Source organism: Giraffa tippelskirchi, chromosome 7 (assembly GCF_054371585.1).
Source record: "Giraffa tippelskirchi isolate mGirTip1 chromosome 7, T2T-mGirTip1v1.2.pri, whole genome shotgun sequence".
NCBI lineage: Eukaryota > Metazoa > Chordata > Mammalia > Artiodactyla > Giraffidae > Giraffa > Giraffa tippelskirchi.
In genome coordinates this window covers 2192972-2216002 of record NC_137281.1, presented here as the reverse complement: position 1 = coordinate 2216002, position 23031 = coordinate 2192972, and the positions used below count along the sequence as shown (strand labels likewise).

Genomic DNA, 23031 nt, shown 5'->3' with positions numbered 1-23031 from the left:
TTTGCTTTATTTAATCCTCTTAATGGCCCCAAGAACTTAAATTATTACAGCAACGAGGGAAAAAAAACTTACAGGCGAGCCAATGTAGGATCTTGGGCCAAATACAGACTTAGGTTGGGATTCTGGAGATTGGGCATTTAATATGCTGCCTGTGACAGGCTGAAGGGGCATTCTGGAGGTGATGGCTCATTTGTCCCCGTGAACGGAAATTCCTGAGTGACACACGTGTCCGGGAGGTTGCTGTCCCAGGACGGGCCATGGTAAACCTGTGGTGTCTCCTCCCTGGGTCACCACCACCATCTCTCTTCAGGGTCATTAAAGTCCCACTGAGACTTGACTCTCAAAAAGCACCCCTTCTCGTGTAGTTTCTCCAAGTCAGCACTCACTACAGAGCACAAGTCTTTTTCGAGCCTAAAAAATAGAGACAGAAGGAGAAGAGACAGTGATAGAATGAGATGCTAAGATGGGTGTCCCAATGAAGCTGACTTTGTTTAGCATCACATCGATCTCTCTTTACCTCCAGCTTCACGCAGAGGGATTCCAAGGCACTAGAGCTCCTCTCCATAGAAAAGCACAAGCACAAAGGAAAGAGGCGGGAAATCCCCAGGAAAGATGAGGAAACTAACATAAGACAGGGTATTCCAATGAAAAGCACAACCACAAAGGACCCACACAGCATGGAAAACTATACTCAGTATTTTGTAATAACCCACAAGGGAAAAGAATGTGAATAGAAGAGAACAGATTTATAATAGACACAATATGCATAACTGAATCACTTTGCTTTACACCTGAAACCAGCACAATTATAAATCAGCCATACTTCCCGTTTTAAAAATGTATGACTTAGCATCTGCAGAGACATGGATGGACCTAGAGACTGTCAAACAGAGTGAAGTAAGTCAGAGGGAAATAAATATCGTATATTAATACATATATGTGGAATCCGAAAAATACTGGTGTATACCATCTTACTTACAAGGCAGAAATAGAGACACAGACATTGAGAACAAACATGGATACCAAGGGGGGGGTGGAGGGGGTGGGAAGAACTGGGAGATTGGAACCGACACACACCCACTACTGACACTACGTATAAAATTGGTGACTGATGAGAGCCCACTGCCCAGCACAGGGGACTTACTCAGTGCTCTGTGGCGACCCGAAATGGGAAGGAGGTCCAAAATAGAGGGGATGTAGGTAACAGATGGCTGACACACTCTGCTGTACAGCAGAAGCTAACAACACAGTAAAGCAACTATACTCCAATAAAATTTTTAGTGTATGTCAGTTATGAAGTTGATACTACGAAATCCTCAATGTACAGATTTTGACCAACTTCTCAAAGTGGGCAAAGTTCCCTGGTATTGAAGAGGATTCCTGCTAAAATGTGCTTAATGTCTTTCTCAAAAAACAAAAATAAAACCACAGCTTGTCTTTCTGACCTCATCTCCAGGATATTAAACAAGGTGGGAAGTGTTCTAATTAAATGCTGTTCTTTCAAATGAACTTACAGTTGCCAGTGGTGAAAAAATAGAGAGTTTGGGCTGGACATGTACGCACGGCTGTATTTAAAATGGAGAACAACAGGGAACTCCGCTCAGTGTCATGGGGGGGCCTGGGTGGGAGGGGAGTTCAGGGCAGAATGGGTACGTGTATATGTATGGCTCAGTCCCTTTGCTGTCCACCTGACACTATCACAACATTGTTCATCGGCTATACCCCAATACAAAACAAAAAGTTTAAAAAATCAAATAAATGCTCTTCTTTCAATGCCCCCAAGGGCCACACAGAGCTTGGTCCAACCTCAGGGCTCTGCACACATTACTGACTTCCTCGGAGCACATGCCTCCCTCACCTGCAGTCACTGTCCGTCTTCCCCACCTGACACATGGTTCGTCCCTGCAGCCTCGCCGGGACCCCCACAGACGCGCCTGCCCTCACCACCCTGATCACCCTGATCTCCACCACAACCCGGAGTTTCCCTCCCAGCATTCACGGCAGCTCACCCTGCCTTCACAGGTCTTGGATTTGTTTTCTCCCAAAGGCAAACACCACGAGGAGAAGGCCCATGACTGTGTCACACCGACCACCACGCCCTGGTGCTCGGCCCAAGGTCAGCACTGGAAGAGAAGTCGCTGAGTGAACGTCTGAGCTTAGCACAGTCGCCCCCAGAATGAGAAAAGCAGGGGACTCACTCCCCAAACACGCAAGTGCGTAGGACTGCGCCATCCAGCCTGGTGATCATCAGCTACACGTGGCTGGTTAATTCAGCCTAAAGATTAAAAAGTCAGTCTGTCCATCACAGGAACCACATTTCAAGTGTCCAGTACCCGTGCGTGGCTAGCGGCTCCTCTACTGGACAAGGTGGGTACAGACCCCATATATGTCACCGGAACTTCCGTTTGGCCAGAACCGCCCTGGGAAACTGAATGCGGGACGACCTGCACTCTCTCTTTGGGACCTCGTCCCATGTATCCCCATCCCGACAGCCACTTCCCCGTATAGGAGTCGGGGGGATTACCCGAGTTTCCGCAGCTTGCATGTCGACTTTCTCAAGGGCGTCCACAGCCTGCTGACTCCGTCCGGCCCCAGGTCATTTCCTAAAAGGTTCAAGTTCTCCAGGCTTTTACTGCTTCTGAGAACAGAGGACAGAGGCCGGCAGCAAGCGGGTGTCAAACTGCATTTCTCCAGCCTAGGGGTGGTGGGACAGAAGCGTGAAAGATGGTCCTCCAAGATGGAGGAGTTAGAGACAAGAGGGACTCAGGATTTAGGGGGAAACACGTTGCTGAAGGGCCTCCCAGGTGGCTCAGTGGTAAAGAATCCACCTGCCAATGAGGGAGACGCAAGAGATGCAGGTTCGATCCCTGGGTCGGGAAGATCACCTGGAGAAGGAAATGGCAACCCACTCCAGTATTCTTGCCCGAGAATCCCATGGACAGAGGAACCTGGCGGGCCAGAGACCGTGAGGTCACAAAGAGCTGGACACGACTGAGCACACACACAGCACATGAGCTTCTGAAACAGAGTCACTGACACACCAGACACTTTCCAAGTGTTGGCAGGTAACAGCCAATCCATATACCAGTCCTATAAAAGGCAGGGGACAGCTTAAACCCCACCTCACAGATGAGGAAGCTGAAGTTTAGCCTGCCTGAATATGAAAGAAATAATTTTAGTATAAAGTGGACGTGTTCATTTATAAGGCCCTTAAAAGGACAAAAAGAAGATGACAACCCCTTCCTTACACATTTTCCACCTTATTTCTAAATTTCAAATACAAAAATCTAAAAATACTAGCTAGCTACTAGGAATACAAAGGCAAAAGTAATAGAGATTGGCACATAAATCCATAGATAACATACAGACATATACACAGATGATAGATACACAGATACCTAGATGATAAATATTATAGATACAGAGAGATGGGAGATGAGAGATAGAGAGATTACAGAATAAATCTTTCAGGCAGAATGTAAGCTACCATTGAATCTTGTTCAAAAGTTAATGGCAATTCTTTGTACCCCTTTTGCACCTTTTCCGTAAATTCAATGTATTACCAGAAGAAAAGGTAACCCCCAAAAAAAGAAAAAGCGTTGACTCACCCAAGTGTCTGCAACACACAACTCGGACTTTTCAGGATGCCGCACAGCTCCTTCACCCCCTCATCCTGAATGTCATTGTTCCCGACATCCAGAATCTTCAGGTGACGATTGCGCTTGAGTGCGTGAGCAAGCTCCCGACAGCCCGCCACCGTGAGAGAACAGTGTGACAAGCTGCAAGATGAAAAAAAAAAAATTCAAAGGAGGTAAAAGCAACCCTTGAACCCTTCCTCTCTGCATGTTCCAGCCCACCTTCTAAGGAAGAAAGCGACACCAAAATCAGGCTTCTCCCAAGCCCTGGAAAGAGGAGGGTGCTGGTTAGGAGGTCTGAACGCCTGGGCACTCCATGTACCCGTGAATGGAAGAAAGTAGAAGCAACAGCTACGCAGCCCTCTCCCCGCCCACCCTCGGGCCACCAACAGGCTCGTCCATGTTCAGGACTTCTCTCTGTACACTGACCACCAGAGCCCTCAGACTCTTTTTTTTTTTTTTTTGCTATCAAAGAATATTCCAACCTAAAGGAGATCGGTCCTGGGTGTTCATTGGAAGGACTGATGTTGAAGCTGAAACTCCAATACTTGGGCCTCCTGATGCGAAGAGCTGACTCATTTGAAAAGACCCTGATGCTGGGAAAGATTGAGGGCAGGAGGAGAAGGGGACAACAGAGGATGAGATGGTTGGATGGCATCTCCGACTCGATGGACATGGGTTTGGGTAGACTCTGAGAGTTGGTGATGGACAGGGAGGGCTGGTGTGCTGCGGTCCTTGGGGTCACAAAGAGCTGGACACGACTGAACTGAACTGATCAAAGAATATGATTTTCAGCCTCTGAGCCCAACATTTGAGCTAGAAATGAGAGCAGCACCCTCACTTCACAGCAGATCTAAATCCCTGAGAATGAATTATTAAACCGAAAAGGTTAAGATGAATACAGGCAAATACTTGTAGAGAGAAAGAGAGACAAACAAAAGGAGGGGCGAGAGAACGGCCATCATCAAAAATCGACAGACAATAAACAAAAGGAGGGGCGAGTGAACGGCCATCATCAAAAATCCACAGACAATAAACAAAAGGAGGGGCGAGTGAACGGCCATCATCAAAAATCCACAGACAAGAAACAAAAGGAGGGGTGAGAGATCGGCCACCATCAAAAAATCCACAAACAATAAATGCTGGAGAAGGTGTGGAGAGAGGGGAAACCTCGTACACTGTTGTTGGGAATATAAGTTGGTGCAGTCACTATGGAGAACAGCATGAAGATTCCTTAAAAAACTAAAAGTGGAGCTACCATACAACCTTGCAATCCCATTCTTGGGCATATTTCCCAGGAAAAAAAACATGATCCGAAAAGATACACGTACCCCAGTGTTCACTGCAGCACTGTTTACAATAGCTAGGACATGGAAGCAACCTAAATGTCCACCGACAAAGGAATGGATAAAGAAGATGTGGTCCATATATATACAATGGAATATTACTCAGTCATTAAAAAGAGTGAAATAATGACATCTGCAACAACATGGACCTATAGCCAGTCATAGTGAGTGAAGTAATTCAGGCAGATAAGGAGAAGTATCATGACACCCCTCATATGTGGAATCTAGAAAGAAATGATACAAATGAATTTACTTACAAAACAAAAATAGACTCACAGACTTAGAAAATGAATTTATGGTTGCCGGGAGGGAAGGATGGGGGGAAGGGACAGGTAGGGAGTTTGGGATGGACATGTACCCACTGCTGTATTTAAAACGTATAACCAACAAGGACCTGCTGTATGACACAGGGAACTCTGCTCCATGTTATGTGGCAGCCTGGATGGGAGGGGAGTTTGGGGGAGAATGGGTACATGTGACATGTGTACGTATGGCTGAGTTCCTTTGCTGTCCACCTGAAACTATTACAACATTGTTAGTCGGCTGTACCACAATGCAAAATTAAAAGTTTTAAAAAATAAATAAAAGGAGGAGGAAGTTGAAGGAGAGACCGAGATGAAAGAGAACAGAAACACAGAGAAGAGAGACATTCAGACACACAGAAGGGGAGGAGAGAAACAGGAAAGAATTAAAGAATGACATTTTAGAGGGGACAGGGTATACATAAGGCAAAAATCCTTAAGTCCAAAGAGGAAAAGTAGCTCTTCATAAAAAATGTCCACATGGTTAAATTATCATGAGGCTAGTCCAAGGGAGCGGCCAACAAGATAAGTATTCTATGCAAATTATGCCCAAACGGCTCCATATCTCTAGTGAAGAATGCCTGCAAGTCAGTAGGAAAAAAACTGAGAGAGGGAAAAACAAGTGATCAAGTTTTATCCATAGGTTTTTTCCTTTGGAAGTTTACACAAACAGCTTTCAACATTTGGAAGCCGCCCAACTCCACTCTTACGCACAGAGGTGGAAACATACAAAGACTTTGACTCTATGAAGGAGGGGATGTGAGCTCTGGACAGGACCCAAAATAAGGCCGGGGGTCTAGATGAAGGGAGACTGGCCAGAATCAATCCTTACTGCAGCTGGGGGATGGGGTAGGTTCCACACTCCTGTCTACTCCTGCCTGAGTTCAGTATTTCTACAGAAGAATAAAAACAGGTTGAGCCATCATCTTTCTGCCTCTCAAACCAACAAAGACCAAGAGGTCTGGAAGCACTGTGCGTGAAGGTGTGCACAGTAGGTGCTGTTGGCTGGCGTTCATGTTACTAAGTCAGCAGAGGACCACGAGGCAGCGATGCTTTCACACTGTGGTGCTGGAGAAGACTCCTGAGAGTCCCTGGGACTGCAAGGAGATCCAACCAGTCCATCCTAAAGGAGATCAGCCCTGAATATTCCTTGGAAGGACTGGTGCTGAAGCTCTAATCTTTTGGCCAGCTGATGTGAAGAACTGACTCATTGAAAAAGACCCTGATGCTGGGGAAGACTGACGGCAGGAGGAGAAGGGGACGACAGAGGATCAGATGGTTGGATGGCACCACCAACTCGATGGAAATGAGTTTGAGTAAACTCCGGGTGATGGTGATGAACAGGGAGGCTTGGCGTGCTGCGGTCCATGGGGTCGCGTGGATCGGACACGACTGAGCGACTGAACCACCGCCAACACGCACCCGCACGTTCCCGCCTCCAACAAAACCAAGAGCCCCCTGTGAGTGGCTACCAGCCCCAGGACCCAGACCCCAGCAGACCTCAGGCCGAGTCACACGACCCTCCTCCCAGCCACTGACCGCGAGGAAGGGACGGAACTCACTTCAGGCTCTGCAGGGCGCAGTCCGCACGGCCCAGGGCTGCACACAGAAGCTGGGCTCCCCCGTCTCCCAGGCCATTCTTCCTCAGGTTTAGGTGCGTCAGGCTCCGGCTCTGGAGGAGGGCGTCCGACAGGTGCCTACAGCTGGGCGCACCAAGCTGGCAGCACCAGAGCCTGAGTGACCAGAAGTGCAGGGACGGGCGCTCAGGACTGCGGCTCAGGGCGAGGCCGCCCTCCAGGCCCCGCAGGGCCTCCCCCGTCCAGGACACGCCCGCACCTGCCCCGATTACCCCCTCTCACCCCAGACTGACGCATCGAGCACACCAAGAACGTGCCCATCACTCACGGCTGGGTTACAAAAATCAAAGCATCTTTGTCTTGTTCTGAGCTTTATACAAATGTGTTAGGTCACTGCAGTCGTGTCCGACTCTTTGTGACCCCATGGACTGCAGCTCGCCAGGCTCCTGTGTCCATGGGATTCTCCGGGCAAGAATACTGGAGTGGGTTGCCATTCCCTTCTCCAGGGCATCTTCCAGACCCAGGCGTGGAACCCAGGGCTCCTGCATTGGCAGGCGGGTTCTTTACCACTAGTGCCACCTGGGAAGCCCAGTGATACAAAGGGACCTGAAATAGAGCAGCCGCCACCCCCCCCGGGGCCGCCCCCACGGAGGGTCCCATCCGGACACCGAGCCAGGAGGAACTCACTCCAGTCTCTGCAGGACGCACTCGGGCCGGGTCAGGGAGCCGCACAGCAGCCGCGCGCCCTCGTCTCCGAGCCGGTTCAGTCCCAGGCACAGTCGGGTCACGCGGGGGGTGCTGGTGAGAAGCGAAGCCAGGTCCTCACAGCCGGCGGCCGACAGGTTCCCCTTCTCCAGCCTGAGGGGGGTGGGGGGAGACGCCGGGGGAGCCCTGGCCACGCACGGTTCCCTTTCTCCTCCCCAAACTCTGTCCCCGGGGCCCAAGGCCGTGCAAAGATTAAGTCAGATAAAGAAGAGAAGCATCAATGAGGAGAGTGAGGTCGCGAAGGTACGACTTCTCTGCCGCATGACATTCCTCATATGTGAAACCTAAAAAACGGCACAAACGAGCTGACAGAAGGAGGCTCGTCAAACTGTGTAAATCTTAACTATATCTAATTGGTTCTTCATGGTTTTCAGGTCTGCCATACTCTTCTACTTCTCTGTACATTCACCGTCATTCCTGAGAGTTTGGAATTGAAACTCCAACTAAAAACCTTCATTGATCTACTTAAACAATTGTAATTTATAATGGAACTACATGTAACTTTGTTCTGTGTTTTCCAAACCTGTTTATCATATTTTCATAATTTAAACAATAAAAAAGATAAAATACGTACCAAAATTTTTTTTTAATTTAAAAGGAAACTCACAGACTCAGAGAATGAACCTACGGTGGGGGGGGGGGATGGGGGAGGGATAGTTAGGGAGCGTGGGATGGACATGTACACACGGCTGTATTTAAAATGGAGAAGCAACAAGGACCTGCTGTGCAGCACAGGGAACTCTGCTCCCTGTGGCAGCCTGGATGGGAGGGGGGTTTCGGGGAGAATGGACACATATATACGCTTGGCTGAGCCTCTTTGCTGTTCACTTGAAACTAACACAACATGGTTTGCTAATCAGTTATACCCCAATACAAAGTAAAACGTTTAAAAAAAAAGATTTCTCCATCTCAGTGCTGCTGACCTTTGGGCCAGATCGTTCTTGACTGGGGGCCCCTCCAAGTCTCCATGGGGCTTCCCACGTGGTTCAGCGGTAAGGAATCCACCTGCTAATGCAGGAGACCCGGGTTCAATCCCTGGGTCAGGAAGATCCCCTGGAGGAGGACTTGGCCAACCCACTCCAGTATTCTCGCCTGGAGAATCCCACGGACAGAGGTCGCCAAGAGTGAGCACGTGTTGTACACAACCGAGCACACACACTCCAGGGCTCTCGAGGGCCTTGATCACAGCTGGTCTTGACCCACTAGATGCCAAGAGCAAACTCCCTCCCCATGTGTCCAGACACTGCCTCACGTCCCGGTGGGACAGAGTGGCCCCTGGGTGAAAACCAGCCTGTTTAGAGGAGGCTGGCAGAGGCCTGAGGAGGTTAGACAAAAGAGATAAAAGCAGCTGATGGTCAAGACGCCCAAGACAAGGTGAGAGCGAAGCTGGCTGAGACGGAGCCCGGAGGAGAGACGGGCGGCCGGGACGGAGCCCCGAGGGGAGAGGAGCCCCGAGGAGAGGGGCGGCTGGGACGGAGCCCCGAGGGGAGAAGCGGGAGGCATGAGGGTGACGAGACCCGTGTCGGGGGTAGGGAAACACAACACGGGGGCCCCCGAGGCGCCCCAGATGCAGCCCCACCGACACCCCCACTCTGCCCCGCCATCCCGCAAGGAAGGGCTTTCTGTGGAAGCGGGGCGACTTACGACAGCTCCTTCAGGGCACAGGCAGTCGTCCCCGGGGGTTCCCGCAGTCTGTCCAGCTCAACGCGGGAGAGGTCGTTGTCCGCCAGGCTGAGGAAACTCAGACTCGAGTTCCTGCCGAGTTCCGTGAAGAGCTGATGGCAAACCTCAGGGCTCAGGCCACAGGAATCCAACCTATGGGACAGACCCGGGTCTTCCTTGGTGGCTCAGACAGTAAAGAACCCACCTGCCAATCCAGGAGACCGGGGTTCGATCCCTGGGTCGGGAAGATGCCCTGGAGGAGGAAATGGCAACCCACTCCAGTATTCTTGCCTGGAGAATCCTCAGGGACAGAGGAGCCTGGCGGGCTACAGTCCACGGGGTCCGAAAGAATCGGACACGACTGAAGTGACTTCGCACGCTGCCCAACCCCCATGCATCTCCCCCTTGCTCGCCTCTGCACCCTCTTCCTGCAACGCTGACTCCAGCCCTCCCACTGGGCCCTCAAACCCACGCGTGCTGTTGGGTCAGACCCGGAACGCAGCGACTCACCACAGGTACTTGAGGCTGCAGGCCGAGTGCCTCAGCGTTCTGAACACGCCCGCGGACACGGCGGCTTCCAGGCTGTTAGAGCTCAGGTCCAGGTGGGTCAGGCGCTGGTTACCGTGAAGCACAACGCCAAGCTTCCTCAGACTCTCCCCAGGGGACACCGACTTCCAGCTGCAGAGAGACGCGGGGACAGAGCGCTGGAGAGGAGACTCTCCTGCGGCTCGTCTTTCCGACACGCGCGGACACACCCAACGGCAAGGACGAGGGACGCGATACAAGAGGAGCCCGGGCACTGAGGGAGGCGCGGGGCTGGACTGTGTTTGATGTTTGCTTCTAATCGGAGGACAGCTGGTCCGCAGCGCCGTGTCGGTCTCCGCCACACACGAACACGGACCAGCCACGGGCACCCACGGGCACACACAGGCCCCCCCCCGAAACCTCCCCCCGCCCCGTCACCATCTCATCAACACTGAAGTCTGTTTCCCCAGGGACTTCCCTGCTGGCCCAGGGTTTAAGATTCCACCTCTCAATCCCTGGCTGGAGGGCTAAGATCCCACAGGCCTCCCAGCAAAAAAATAAAAAACCCCAACAGAAGCAGCACTGCAACAAATTCCAGACTTTAAAAATGGTCCACACACACAAAATCTTTAGAATAAAAAAAAAGTTTGTGTCTCCGACATAACGAAAGCTACATGACGGCAGGAAGAAACTGTTCTGGGACTTCCCTAGTGGTCCAAAGGTTAAGAATCTGCCTGCCAATATAGGGGACACAGGTTCGATCCCTGATCCAGGAGGATCCCACGCGCTGCAGGGCCACTAAACCTGGTGCCCTAGAGCTAAATTATTAAAGGGTCAGGTCCCCAGTGTTCACCACAGCACTGTTGACAACAGCCAGGACACAGAAGCAACCTAGATGTCCAGCGACAGATGGATGGATAAGGAAGATCGGTCTGTATATACAAGGGAATATCACTCAGCTGTAAAAAACGATGCATTTGAGTCAATTCTAGTGAAGTCGATGAACCGAGAGCCTGTTATACAAAGTCAGAGAAAGACAAATATTGCGTATCAACGCATATATATGGAATCTAGAAAGATGGTACGGATGAACCTATTTGCAGGAGAGGGAGGGGCGGATGGAGAGGAGCGCCAACATGTACACACGATCCTTTAAGGTTGGCGGGGTGGGGGGGTGACCAGCTGCTCTGTGGCACGGGGAGCCCCATCCGCTCTGGGATGACCGGGAGGGATGGGACGGGGGAGGGAGCGGGGAGGCAGGAGGCGGATGGACGTGTAATCACGGCTGATCCGCCTTGTTGTCTGGCAGAAGCCAACACAATGCGGCAAAGTTAAAAAAACAACACAAAAAGGTCAGACTCAAATAAACCAAGTAGGAATAAAGGGTGCCACATACACGGGAATGCCACACACTAACTCCAGAGCCACGGTTCATGACAGCGGCTGAGCCGTTAATGGCTCTGAAGGAATTTGCTCTCTGACCAGCTTGCCACTTCTTACTCCATCATTTGGCCATTTTCAAAAAACTCCCGTCTACTCTGCCTAAGTAGGAGCTGCATGACTCTAAGTCCCTTGATTTTATTCTCCTAAGCGCCCAGCTCATTTTCTGGCCAAGAGATACTGATGACCATTGTCAAAAGATAAAATAAGTTGGGTTATTCTCCGATTGCATTCTTCAAACTGTGAGCATCTCACACTTACATCAGTTTCTGAAGTCCACACCGTGGGTTTCCCAGCTTGAGACAGAGTCTCATCATGGAGGGAGCGCTAAGCTTGCTGTTGCTCAGGTCCAGCTCGCTCAGGTTCCCGCTGCAAACCACCGAGCAAATATCCTCCCACTGACGCATCCAGAAATCGGCAACCCGCATCCTTCATGGGGGAAACGAGAGAACGCTGATGAGAGTCGATGAAACCCAACCAACACCCAGAATGTGAAGTACAGGAGGCAGGAAGACACCCTCGCAAAGGACTCACTGGGGCCTCAATATACAAGTGTGCAACCTGGAAAGCGGAGACACCACTTTGCCGACAAAGGTCTGTCTAGTCAAGGCTATGGCTTTTCCAGTGGTTATGTATGGATGTGAGAGCTGGACTATAAAGAAAGCTGAACGCTGAAGAATTGATGCTTTTGAACTGTGGTGTTGGAGAAGACTCTTGAGAGTCCCTTGGACTGCAAGGAGATCCAACCAGTCCATCCTAAAGGAGATCAGTCCTGGGTGTTCATTGAAAGGACTGATGCTGAAGCTGAAACTCCAATACTTTGGCCACCTCATTCGAAGAGTTGACTCCTTGGAAAAGACCCCGATGCTGGGAAGGATTGGGGGCAGGAGGAGAAGGGGACGACAGAGGATGAGATGGTTGGATGGCATCACTGACTCGATGGACATGGGTTTGGGTAAACTCCAGGAGTTGGTGATGGATAGCGAGGCCTGGTGTGCTGCAGTCCATGGGGTCACAAAGAGTTGGATAGGCTATGACTTAGCAACTGAGCAACAGTAATACTGACACAGTGTTTAAAACCACTGAGGGGAAAAAAGCCAGTAAGAAGCAGTGCTGTAGAGAAGCAAGAAATAATCTTAACATCAGAAGATCTTCACTTCAGGGAAGGTCTGAAACTTCCTTACGCCTTAGGATGATCACAAATAACGTGAGGGATGATGCTGTGGGTGTTAATTCTCATAATAAGTTGAGATTATTTTTGGAAAATCACTTGTAGTAAAAGCACTTACATGACCCAATACTGAACATCACCAAAATAGTCACCTATTGAAGTTTTAGGGATTCCAGGACAGGACAAATGATCACCAATAAGTATCTTCAGTTCAGTTGCTCAGTCACACCCAACTCTTTGTGACCCCATGGACTGCAGCACGCCAGGCCTCCCTGTCCATTACCAACTCCCAGAGCTTGCTCAAACTCATGTCCATCAAGTTGGTGATACCATCCAACCATCTCATTCTCTGTTGTTCCCTTCTCCTCTTGCCATCACACCCCCAAACCAAGCACCTTCTTGATATCACAGTCAGGTGAACACAAATTAAGCTACTCAGCATTTCAACTTCTTCACTGGAAACTGAACTGGTGCTTCTCGAAAATTTGAAGGTTAAACAGGAAAAGGTTTGAGAAAATATACAGCAATTCCTGTTTCAAGATAACAATTTAGAAAACATTTCTGGGACCTGAATTTAGGAGTACAGCCAAGCTTCCTTATCGTCCAGCCGGGAAGCCAGAAGTGTCAGGGACAGGATGAAAAAGGTCACAGGAGAAGAACCAAATGAAACTCAAGTATTTTAAAATATTATTCTTTCAGGAGGACAAAGGGACAACTCAGAGAAACCTTTAAGACTTTGGCGAAACCACTGGCCCCACTCTGACTCCAACACATGCTCAGAGAAGAGCCACAGGGCATTTGATTGCAGGTCAGGAGCTCTGAAAGAGAGCTGGGCGCTGACCCAGGCTGGTCTACTTCAGAGCCACACAGACTAAGAGAACTGTGCATTTATCCACCAGTCTTATCTCTGGGTGACAATACCAGACCCCCCTCCACTGAGTTTTGGGCACCAGTTTGACACAAGTAGATATCATCTCACAATGCTTGGTACCTAAACCTTCAACATGCAGGGTCTGAGATATAAAAATTATCTCTAAGTAGATGAGTGAAGAACCCAGGGAATCCTACGTAAAACCTAAAGGAAAAAGTTCTCATAGACTGGAACTGATCTAGAATGTTTGGTCCATCCTAAAGGAAATCAACCCTGAATATTCACTGGAAGGACTGATGCTGAAGCTGAAGCTCCAATACTTTGGCCACCTGATGTGAAGAGCTGACTCATTGGAAAAGACCGTGATCCTGGGAAGTATTGAAGGCAGGAGAAGGGGACGACAGAGGAAGAGGTGGTTGGATGGCATCAGCAACTCGAAGGATATGAGTTTGAGCAAGCTCTGGGAGATGGTGATGGACAGGGAAGCCTGGTGTGCTGCAGTCCATGGGGTCACAAAGAGCTGGACATGACTCAGCAACCAAACAACAAACAACAACAAACCACAGATAACATAACAACAGACCAGACCCCCAGGGTTTCCTGGAAGAGCGTGGGCAGAGCCTGCGAAGGGGAGCCAGTCAGTTAAGGAGGAGGGCCTCCGCAATACTCACTCCGGAGTTCCCATGTCGGAAGTCCATTTGTTTTCCAGGACCCGGCCGCTGACAGAGAGCCTCAGCTTTCCTAACTTCTGACAGTGCCTGAGGCAAAAGGAAGAGACCCGGAGGTGTTCGTAGCCCTGAATGTCCAGATCGGCCTCCAGGAGGTGATTCAAAACCCGCTGGGCCAAGTTTTCGTCCTGGGTCTCGTGCAGGCACTGGAAGAGCCACAGGAAGTCAAAGCGCGCAGAGACCGCGCCGCACCTCTGCAGCTCCTCCGCCCAGTCCAACACCTCGTCCGCCACCCCGGGGGACATCTGGCAACCCAAGGCCTCTTCCAGTTGCCTGGCCAGGTCTGTTCCTAAGAGACCGAAGAAAAACCGCACCATCTGACGCCAATAGGGGTTGGCGTCGGCGAAAGCGTCGTTCAGCCACCCCCTCATCTCCTGGTGCCGGAGGACCCTGCCCAGGGAGCCTCGGGTCCCCCAGAGCACGTAAAACAAGGCCCCGAAAAACGCCTGGAAGCTCCGGTGAGCGAACGTCACGCAGTGCTCACAATCGCTGACCCTTCGAAGAATCTGCAGTCGCAGCAGACCGTCGATGAAAGGGGCTTCCAGGCGCTGGCGCTCCAGGGCGTCTCCCGCAAAGGTGAAGGCGGACAGCCACAGCCCCTCGGCGGCCAGCGAGCAGAAGGCCCTCCACTGTCTGGCCGAGCTGCCAGCCCGCAGACCCAGCTCCGCCGCCGTGAAGAGGCTGCAGAAGAGGCGGGCGTAGAGGCTGGTGGGGGTGGGCGCGCCCAGCGCCGAGGCCGGGCTGCCGGCCATCTGCCACTTGAGGCCGGCGCACACAGCCCAGCACGCCAGCGGCGCGGCGCACAAGCGGACCAGGGTCTCCGACCCCCACATCTGGCACCAGGCCTCCTCGGCCACGTCCGGGTCCCCCAGGAACCTCCTGAGATACTCCCGGCGGTCCCCTTCAGTGAAGCCCGGGATGCCCACGCGGCGCGGGCTGAGCAGCAGCCTCCGGAGGGCGCGGCCCTCGGGGGGCCCGGCGGTGATGAGCAAGGTCGCCTCGGGGACCAGCTCCTTCTTCAGCAGGCGGACTAGGATACTGGCCGCCGGGAGCTTCTGGTACCAGTCAGCGCCGGGTCCGGAGGAGCCATCGGAGCCCAGGGTCACCTCTTCCGCGCCGTCGATAATGAACAGCAGCTGCTCGGGGTGCGCCCTGAACTCTTCCACGGGGACCTGCGAGTCCGGCCAGTCCAAGGCCAGCAGGCCGGCGAAGCTGGTGTCGCCGAGCTCGGCCAGCCGGTGGCCGCTGATGTAGAAAACGTAGGCGAAGCGGCCCCGGAAGAGGACGCCCTCCGCCCAGTGCAGCGCCAGCTTGGTGGCCAGGGTGGTCTTGCCCACGCCAGCGGCGCCCTCCAGCAGCACCGTGAGGGGCGGCGCCCCGGCCCCCCGGGGGCGCAGGAGGCCGCGCAGCTCCGCGTGCTCCCGCTCAGTCACGTGGCGGAGGTAGATGTGGTCCTCGGGCCAGGGCGTGCGGTCCCACAGGGCCAGGATCCGGGTCCTCAGCCTCTCCCTGTATCTCCTTCTGTGGGCTGAAAGGAAGGGAGGCGACACAGATGACCCAGAGCGCCTGAGACGATGCTCAGCATCACTAAGGACCAGAGAAATGCCAGTCAGAACTACAGGGAGCGGGGAGGGAGGTTTGGGAGGAGAATGGATACAGGTATAGGTACGGCTGAGTCCCTTTGCGGTCCGCCTGAAACTGCTACCGCATTGCTAACCGACTGTGGTCGCTCTGTAGTCGCTCAGTCGTGTCTGACTCTTTTGTAACCCCGTGGACTGTCGCCCACCAGGCCCCTCTGTCCAGGGGATTCTCCAGGCAAGAACACTGGAGAGGGTTGCCATTTCCTTCTCCAGGGGATGGTCCCCACCCAGGGATGGAACCCAAGTCTCCTGCATTGGCAGGCAGATTCTTTACCCCCGAGCCAGTGGGGAAGCTGTACTCCAATATGAAATGAAAAACTTGGAAAAAAAAAAAAAACCTACAATGAGGTATCACCTCACACTGGTCAGAATGGCCATCAAAAAAAGTCCACGAGAAATAAATGCTGGCGAGGGTGTGGAGAAAAGGGAGCCCTCCTGCACTGTGGGTGGGGAATGGAAATTGGTGCAGCCACTAAGGAGAAGAGTGTGCAGGTCCCTTAAGAAAAGAAAACTACTGCATGCTCGCTTCTGGGCATGTATCTGAAGAAAGCTGCAGTCCAAAAACATACTTGCATCCCAGTGTTCACAGCAGCATTATTTACAACAGCCAGGACGTGGAAGCAACCTAGATGTCCATCAACAGATGAACGGATAAGAAAGACCTAGAGTGTGTGTGCGTGTGTGCGCACACACGCATATGTAGTGGAATATTACTCAGCCATAAAAAGAATACAGTAACGCCACCTGCAGCAATATGGAATGGACTTGGAGGCCATTATACTAAGTGAACTAACTCAGACAAAGACTTACATACAATATCATTCACATGTGACATCTAAAAAATTCAAACTAGTGAATATAACAGAAAAGAAGACTCACAGACAGAACAGGTTGCCCGTGGGGAGAGGGAAGGTGAGGGGCAATATAGAGGGTGCGGGAGGGGAGGTACAAACTACTGTTCCTAAGACAGGCTACAAGGACGCTGTGTACAACACGGGGAATATAGCCAATATTTTTTTAAAAAAACTGTAAATACAATGCAACCGGTTACAACTGTGTAAAAAAAAATAATAATAAAATACAGCTACCTATCACTGCAGCGCAAAGTCCAGAACCAGACACTAGTACCTAAGACCTTAGAGGGGACCTGGTGAGAATGTCCAGTTAACAGAACCTATTGCTCTTCCAGGCTTTATTGGAAGGTCGGATCAGCTAGTTTCTGGCAGACTGTAACTGGAAGACAATTTCAAGGGAGGGGCAAAAATAGAACGCATGAAATGAGCGTTCTGTCAAGCAGCTCGTCTGTGATCATCGTTAAGTAGTCTACAAACCTGCCTCTTCCAGCGTCTCTGGTTCTTCCTGGTTTGGATCTTGGAGTCTGGACACCTGTAACATTTCTGAAATGAAACAGTGAGGACGGGATGCTGAGATTCCGCCCGCCTGGAAAACAAGCTCAGAACCATGGGTCATCTCAGCAGAACCAACTGTTTCTCTGCCAGACGTGGCATTAAAGAGACTGAGTGTCATACCTTCCAGCTCATCAACCTGACTACAGTGAAAACATGCTCCTTTGCAAAACCGCAGCTCATGTTAAAACCACACCCTATGGACATAGGGAGAGGGGAGGAGAGGATAAGATGCATGGAGAGAGTAATATGGAAACTCACATGACCATATGTAAAATAGAGAGCCAACAGGCATTTGCTGTCTGGGTCAGGAAACTCAAACTGGGGCTCTGTATCAACCTAGAGGGGTGGGATGGGGAGGGAGGTGGGAGGGAAGTTCAAGAGGGAGGGGACATATGGATACCTATGGCCGATTCATGTTGAAGTTTGACAGAAAACAACAAAAGTCTGTAAAGCAATTATCCTTCAATTAAAAAAATTATTTTAATTATTTAAAAAAAATACCACTGCCTGGGGCCCTGGATCCAGCCAGCACCCCCCACCCCGTCTGGAATGCTCCCCCACACTCCCCACCCCATTTCCGCTTGGCTCACTCTGGCCCCCCTCGAAGTCTCTGCTCAATCTTAGCGCCTGGTGACCTGGGTGGACCTGCAGTGCGTCAGAGTGTGCCAGGTCAGAAAGAGAAACAGACATATCGTGTATGAATTACATACATGTGGAGTCTGAAACAATGGGCAGAGATGATCTTAATTATAACGCAGAAATAGAAACACAGACGAAGAGGAGAAACGAATGGAACCAAGAAGGGGAGAGGGGCTGGGAGGCCCTGGGAGACTGAGCTGGACACACACACACTACGGATTCTGCGTGAAAAGGTGACTAACGCGAGCCGACTGCTCAGCACCGGGAGCTCGCGCTCCGCGGGGACCGGAAGGAAATCCAAAGGAGAGGGGATACAGGTGTACAGATGCCGATTCACTCTGCGGCACGGTAGACACTTCACAGCATTGTAAGGCAACTATACTCCAATAAAAATGTTTTTAAAAAGAAAATAAAAATATCTGGCTCCTACCAACTGTTGTAAAAGCAAAAAAAAAAAAAAAATGTAGTTGATGATCCTGTTAAGAATGCAACACATGCCTTCCTCCCCACACGCCTTCCTCGGTCCCCACTCACCCTCCCCTCCCCGCCCCGCCCCAGCCCTTCCCCTCCTTTCCTCTCCCCTGCATTGGTCACCGTCTGCCAGGTTCTATAATGTACTGATTCATCACATCCATCACCAGCTCCCTACACTGGAGCAGGAGACAGCTAAACACCCACCACACACGTGACGCAGCCATCCCACACCCATGCGTAGAGCCAAAGAAAACCAAAACTTTAAAAGACGCCTGCACCACAGCGACCACGGCAGCACAAGGCCCAGCAGCCAAGGTGCAGAAGCGACCTGAGTGCAGAAGGGACAGAGGGGTGGATGAAGGAGGCGCGGCACATGGACACGAGGCAGGGTTGCCCCGCCACAAAGAGGGAGGAAAGAATGCCGTGTGCAGCCGTGGGGAAACGAAGCCATGATCACACAAAGCGAAGTCAGCGAGAAGAGGAAAGCAAGTGTCGTATAATATCACCGAGAGCCGGAATCTGAACATGGATACACGTGAACTTGCTTCGGAAACAGAAACAGCCTCACAGACTAAAACAAGAAACCACAGTTACCAAAAAGGAAAGGTGCGTGGCAGGGAGAAATCAGCAGACAAGAGAACATAAGACACACCGCTATTTATAAAAGGATCCCCAAGGACCCACTGAGAGCACAAGAAGCCCTACTCAACACTCGGTAATGACCTATATGGGGAGAGAACGAGAAAGGAACACATATGCCTGTGTATAAATGAACTAAGTTTCTGTACACCAGAAAAAAATCCCACACCATTGTAAATCACCTATATATTCCAACTGAAAGTAAGCATGGAAGGGAGGGAGAGAAAAAGACAAAAGGGCTGCTGACCCTGCACCCCTCGGGCCTTGGGGACCGGGCTGATGTCACGACCCTGGGGCCTGAGCAGGCTCGGGTCCCCAGGCAGGGCTGTCCTGGGGCTGAGGGCGCTGGGGAGGCTGTGCCCGCAGTGAGCCCCCCGGACCTGGCCTTCCCGTTCCCCTCTGCCTGAGCCCACGGTCTGCAGACCCGGGGGTCTCTCTGGCAGCAGAGCCAACCCTAGTGCCCCCAAAGGACGGTGGGGTCTCTGGGCTGGAGGAGCTTCACAAAGTCCCCGGGGCTCCGTGTGTCCTGGGGGTGGGTTCCCACCTCCAGCCTCCTCCCTTAGGGTCCCCGCCTGAGGACAGCTCCCTCTGCGGAGCGGTGTGGCAGGAACGGGGGCGTGTCTGCGGGATCAAGGGTAACGAGAGAGAAGGAAGGAGACACAAGCATTAGGTGTCTCCATTCTAATTAACAGCCCAGGAACGGGGCTCGCCCTGAGGCTCCGGTTGCCCAGGTAAGCGGAGCTGGGCGAGAAGAAATGCTGCCGCCCTGTGGCCGCTTTGGGCAACAACCACTTAGAAACCGTGCTGACGGCTCGTAACCATTCAGGCCTGCGGGCTCTAATGGACATCCGCGCTCGAGAAGGCTCAACCGCGTGCTAAGAGGGGCGGGCTGGGGTGGGAGGGAGGTTCCAGAGCGGGGGACATACGTGTACTCGTGGCTGATTCACGTGGATGTATGGCAGAAACCAACACAACACTGTAAAGTAATTATCCTTCAATTAAAAAAAAAAAAAAAGAACTGTCCTGGGGTAAATCACCAGAAAAGAATTCAAAACAGGGCAGACTTGGAATTAGCCAGTCTCAAGAGGTAAATTGTACTCACACTGTAGAAGATAAAAAACCCATGAAAAGAGACTCAGCATCACTAGTTTCTAGATAAATTCCAATCAAACCTACCAGGAGAGATCAGCTCACACCGCTCAGCATGGCCATCCTCCAGAAGACCTGCAAAGATTCAATGCTGTCGCGGGTGGCGAGGGGATCGGGGACTCCTCCACACTGTGGGCGGGGCGGTAAATGGGGGGGTGCGGCCAGGAAGGAAACAGCATGGAGTTTCCTTAAAACACTAAATGTAGAGTTAAACCATGATCTGGCAGGCCCACTCCTTGCCTGAGGTCCCAAGAAAATCATAATTTAAAAGGCCGCATGCACCGTTATTTTCAGGGCAGCACTGTTTATAATACCGAAGGCAGAGAATCAAACAATATGCCCATCGATAGAAAATGAAGCATAACCCGTCCATCTAGACACTGGAATACACTCGGCCTGAAGGACGAAAAAATGCCACTGGCAGAGAGCTCATACTAAGGGAAGGAAGCCAGAGAGAGACTAATGCCCTAAGATATCACTGACAGGTGGAATCTATGAATCCACACAAACGAACTTATTTATAAACAGACACAGACGAAGAAAACCATCTTATGATTTTACAAAAACTTGGGAGGGATACATTAAGAGGCTGGGGTTAATATATACACACCTGAGCCTCTTGCTAAGTTGCTTCAGTCATATCTGACTCTCTGTGACCCCATGGGCTGTAGCCCACCAGGCTCTTTGTCTGTGGAATTCTCCAGGCAAGAATCCTGGAAGGGGTTGCCATGTCCTCCTCCAGGGGATCTTCCTGGACCAGGGATCGAACCTGCGTCTCTTACGTCTCCTACTTTAGCAGGAGGTTTCTTTACCACTGAGCCACCTGGGAAGTTCATTTACACGCTAGTATATATCAAACAGATAATTTTTAAAAACCTACTGAATGGCACAGGGAAGTCTATCGAACGCTCTGTAATAATCTAAATGGGAAGACTCCAAGCAGAATATATAAACGGCTAGGTATAGCTGAATCAATTTCCTGTAAACCTAAAACAAACAGAAAATCGGAAATCAACTCGACTCCAATAGAAACTAAAAACTAAATTATCGAGTAGCGCATGAAGAAATGCTGCCTCCTTGTGGCCACTTTTGGTAACAACACATGAAAAACCTATGCTGATGGGCACTTAAGATTCACCAGGCCTCCTGGGATGTAAGGCTGCAACACCCGGGGTCAACAAATGTCCCGGAATGCGGGAAAAAGAATTCAAAGCAGGGCGGACGGTCAAGAAGCCAATCTCCAAGTTTACTCCTACTGCTTTCTTTTAAAGTACATTGTAACCTTAAAAGCAATCATACTCCAATTAAAAAAGAGAGACACTCCACTTTGCTAAATATTTGAGAAATTCTAATCAAAACTACAATGAGCTATCAGCTCACACCAGTCAGAATGGCTGTCGAAAGGTCTACAAGCAAGAAGTGTTGGAGGGCGTGTAGGGAACAGGGAATTCTCTTACACTGATGTGCATACTCAGTCGCTGAGTCGTGTCTGACTCTGTGACCCCCATGGGCTGTAGCCCACCAGGCTCCTCCGTCCATAGGATTTCCCAGGCAAGAATACTGGGTAGGTTGCAATTTCCTTCTTCAGAGGATCTTCCCAGACTAGGGAACGAACCTGCATCTCCTGTGTCTCCTGCATTAGCAGGTGGATTCTTTATCACCGAGTCACTGGGGGAAACTCAAATAAATAAATAAGCTTAAAAAAAAAAAAAAACCCGCAGGGCTTCCCTGTGTGGTCCAGCAGTTACAAATCTGCCTTGCAATGCAGGGGACACCAGTTCAATTTCTGGTCCGGGAAGATCCCACAGGCTGTGGAGCAAATAAACCCGTGCTCCTCAACCCCTGAGCCTGTGCTCTGGAGCCTGGGGCCATAATAACGGAGCCCGCTTGTGCCTAGAGCCTGTGCTCGGAAACCAGAGACGCCCCGCTCACCCCAGAGAGAAAGCCCGGGCGCAGCCGTGAAGACCGAGCACAGCCAAAAATAAGTAAGAAGTAAGTATTTCTAAAACAAAAGCTGTCTAGTAACAGAGCTGAACAGTTCCCTCTCTCACAGCCCGTTAGGGGGGCTCCCGCTCAGGGGGGCCCAGCAATCAGGGAGGACCCCAGAAACGCCCAGCACCCTCCCCGCCCCCGCCTCCCGCTCACCGGCCAGCTCTGCCCGCATCCGCTCGCACAGCGGCCTCAGCTGCATGTCCTCAAAGACGCGGAGGGCCACCTCCCACGTCCGCCTCCCGGGGAAGCGCTCCTCCAGCAGGCAGAGCAGGTCGGCGGGACCCGCGGCTCTCAGGTTTGCCCAGGGGATCCTGCGGGCGCTCTCCGGCAGCAGCTCCGGGGACTGGAGGCCGAGTTTGAAGTCCTCCAGCTGCCAGGGATCCAAGCCCCTCAGGTGGGACAGCAGCTGCTCACGGGCACCATCGTGCCCAGAAATGCCGGCAGGGGAAGGCATCGGCCCGGGAGCGAGGTCTCCAGCCGCGCTCCAGAAGGGCTACAGCCAGGAAAGGAGCAGCTCCTGCGGAAACAGACAGCAGAGACCACGCGTCCTGCCTATCACCGCCTTCACGACAGCCCCATCTACCCACGCGCTGTTTGGTCCTCACAGCACGCCCTGCCTTGTTTTTCTGTGCTTACTGATCTCTCTTCCACGAGGGGCTTCCCAGGTGGCTCAGCGGTAAAGAATCTGCCTCCTAATGCAGGAGACACAGGTTCCGTCCCTGGGTCGGGAAGATCCCCAGGAGGAGGAAATGGCAACCCGCTCCAGTATTCTTGCCCGGGAGACTTTCATGGACTGAGGAGCCTGCTGGGCTACAGTCCATGGGGTCCCACAGAGTCAGACACGACTGAGTAATTAACGCTTTCTTTCTTTCTTTTTTTAAGGCTAAGATCCTATTGTATTACTATGTATTTCCCAAGGCGTAAAGTTTCAGTTATGCAAGAGGAATTAGTTTTGGGAGGTGCCCTACAGCAAAGGGCCCCCAGTCATCAATACTCTAATGTACCCTGAAAATTGTAAGAGGGTCAGCCTCATGTTAAATGTTCCCGCCACACACACACAGACCCTG

The 23031-nt window shown here is 51.5% G+C and overlaps 1 protein-coding gene across 1 annotated transcript; it reads right to left on the bottom strand.

Annotated features, from left to right (window-relative positions):
* On the bottom strand, window positions 1–22418 carry NLRP13 (NLR family pyrin domain containing 13). The gene is made up of 12 exons (XM_081506165.1): window positions 22118–22418; window positions 19071–19277; window positions 16994–17059; window positions 13966–15550; window positions 11514–11681; window positions 9798–9965; window positions 9270–9440; window positions 7548–7718; window positions 6846–7016; window positions 3609–3779; window positions 2525–2695; window positions 1–411 (listed from the first exon to the last, which is right to left on the bottom strand). Exons 1-12 carry the CDS (start codon window positions 22416–22418, stop codon window positions 288–290), a joined length of 3474 nt encoding a protein of 1157 aa, XP_081362291.1. The 3' UTR covers window positions 1–287.
* Between the last annotated feature and the right edge of the window lie 613 nt (window positions 22419–23031).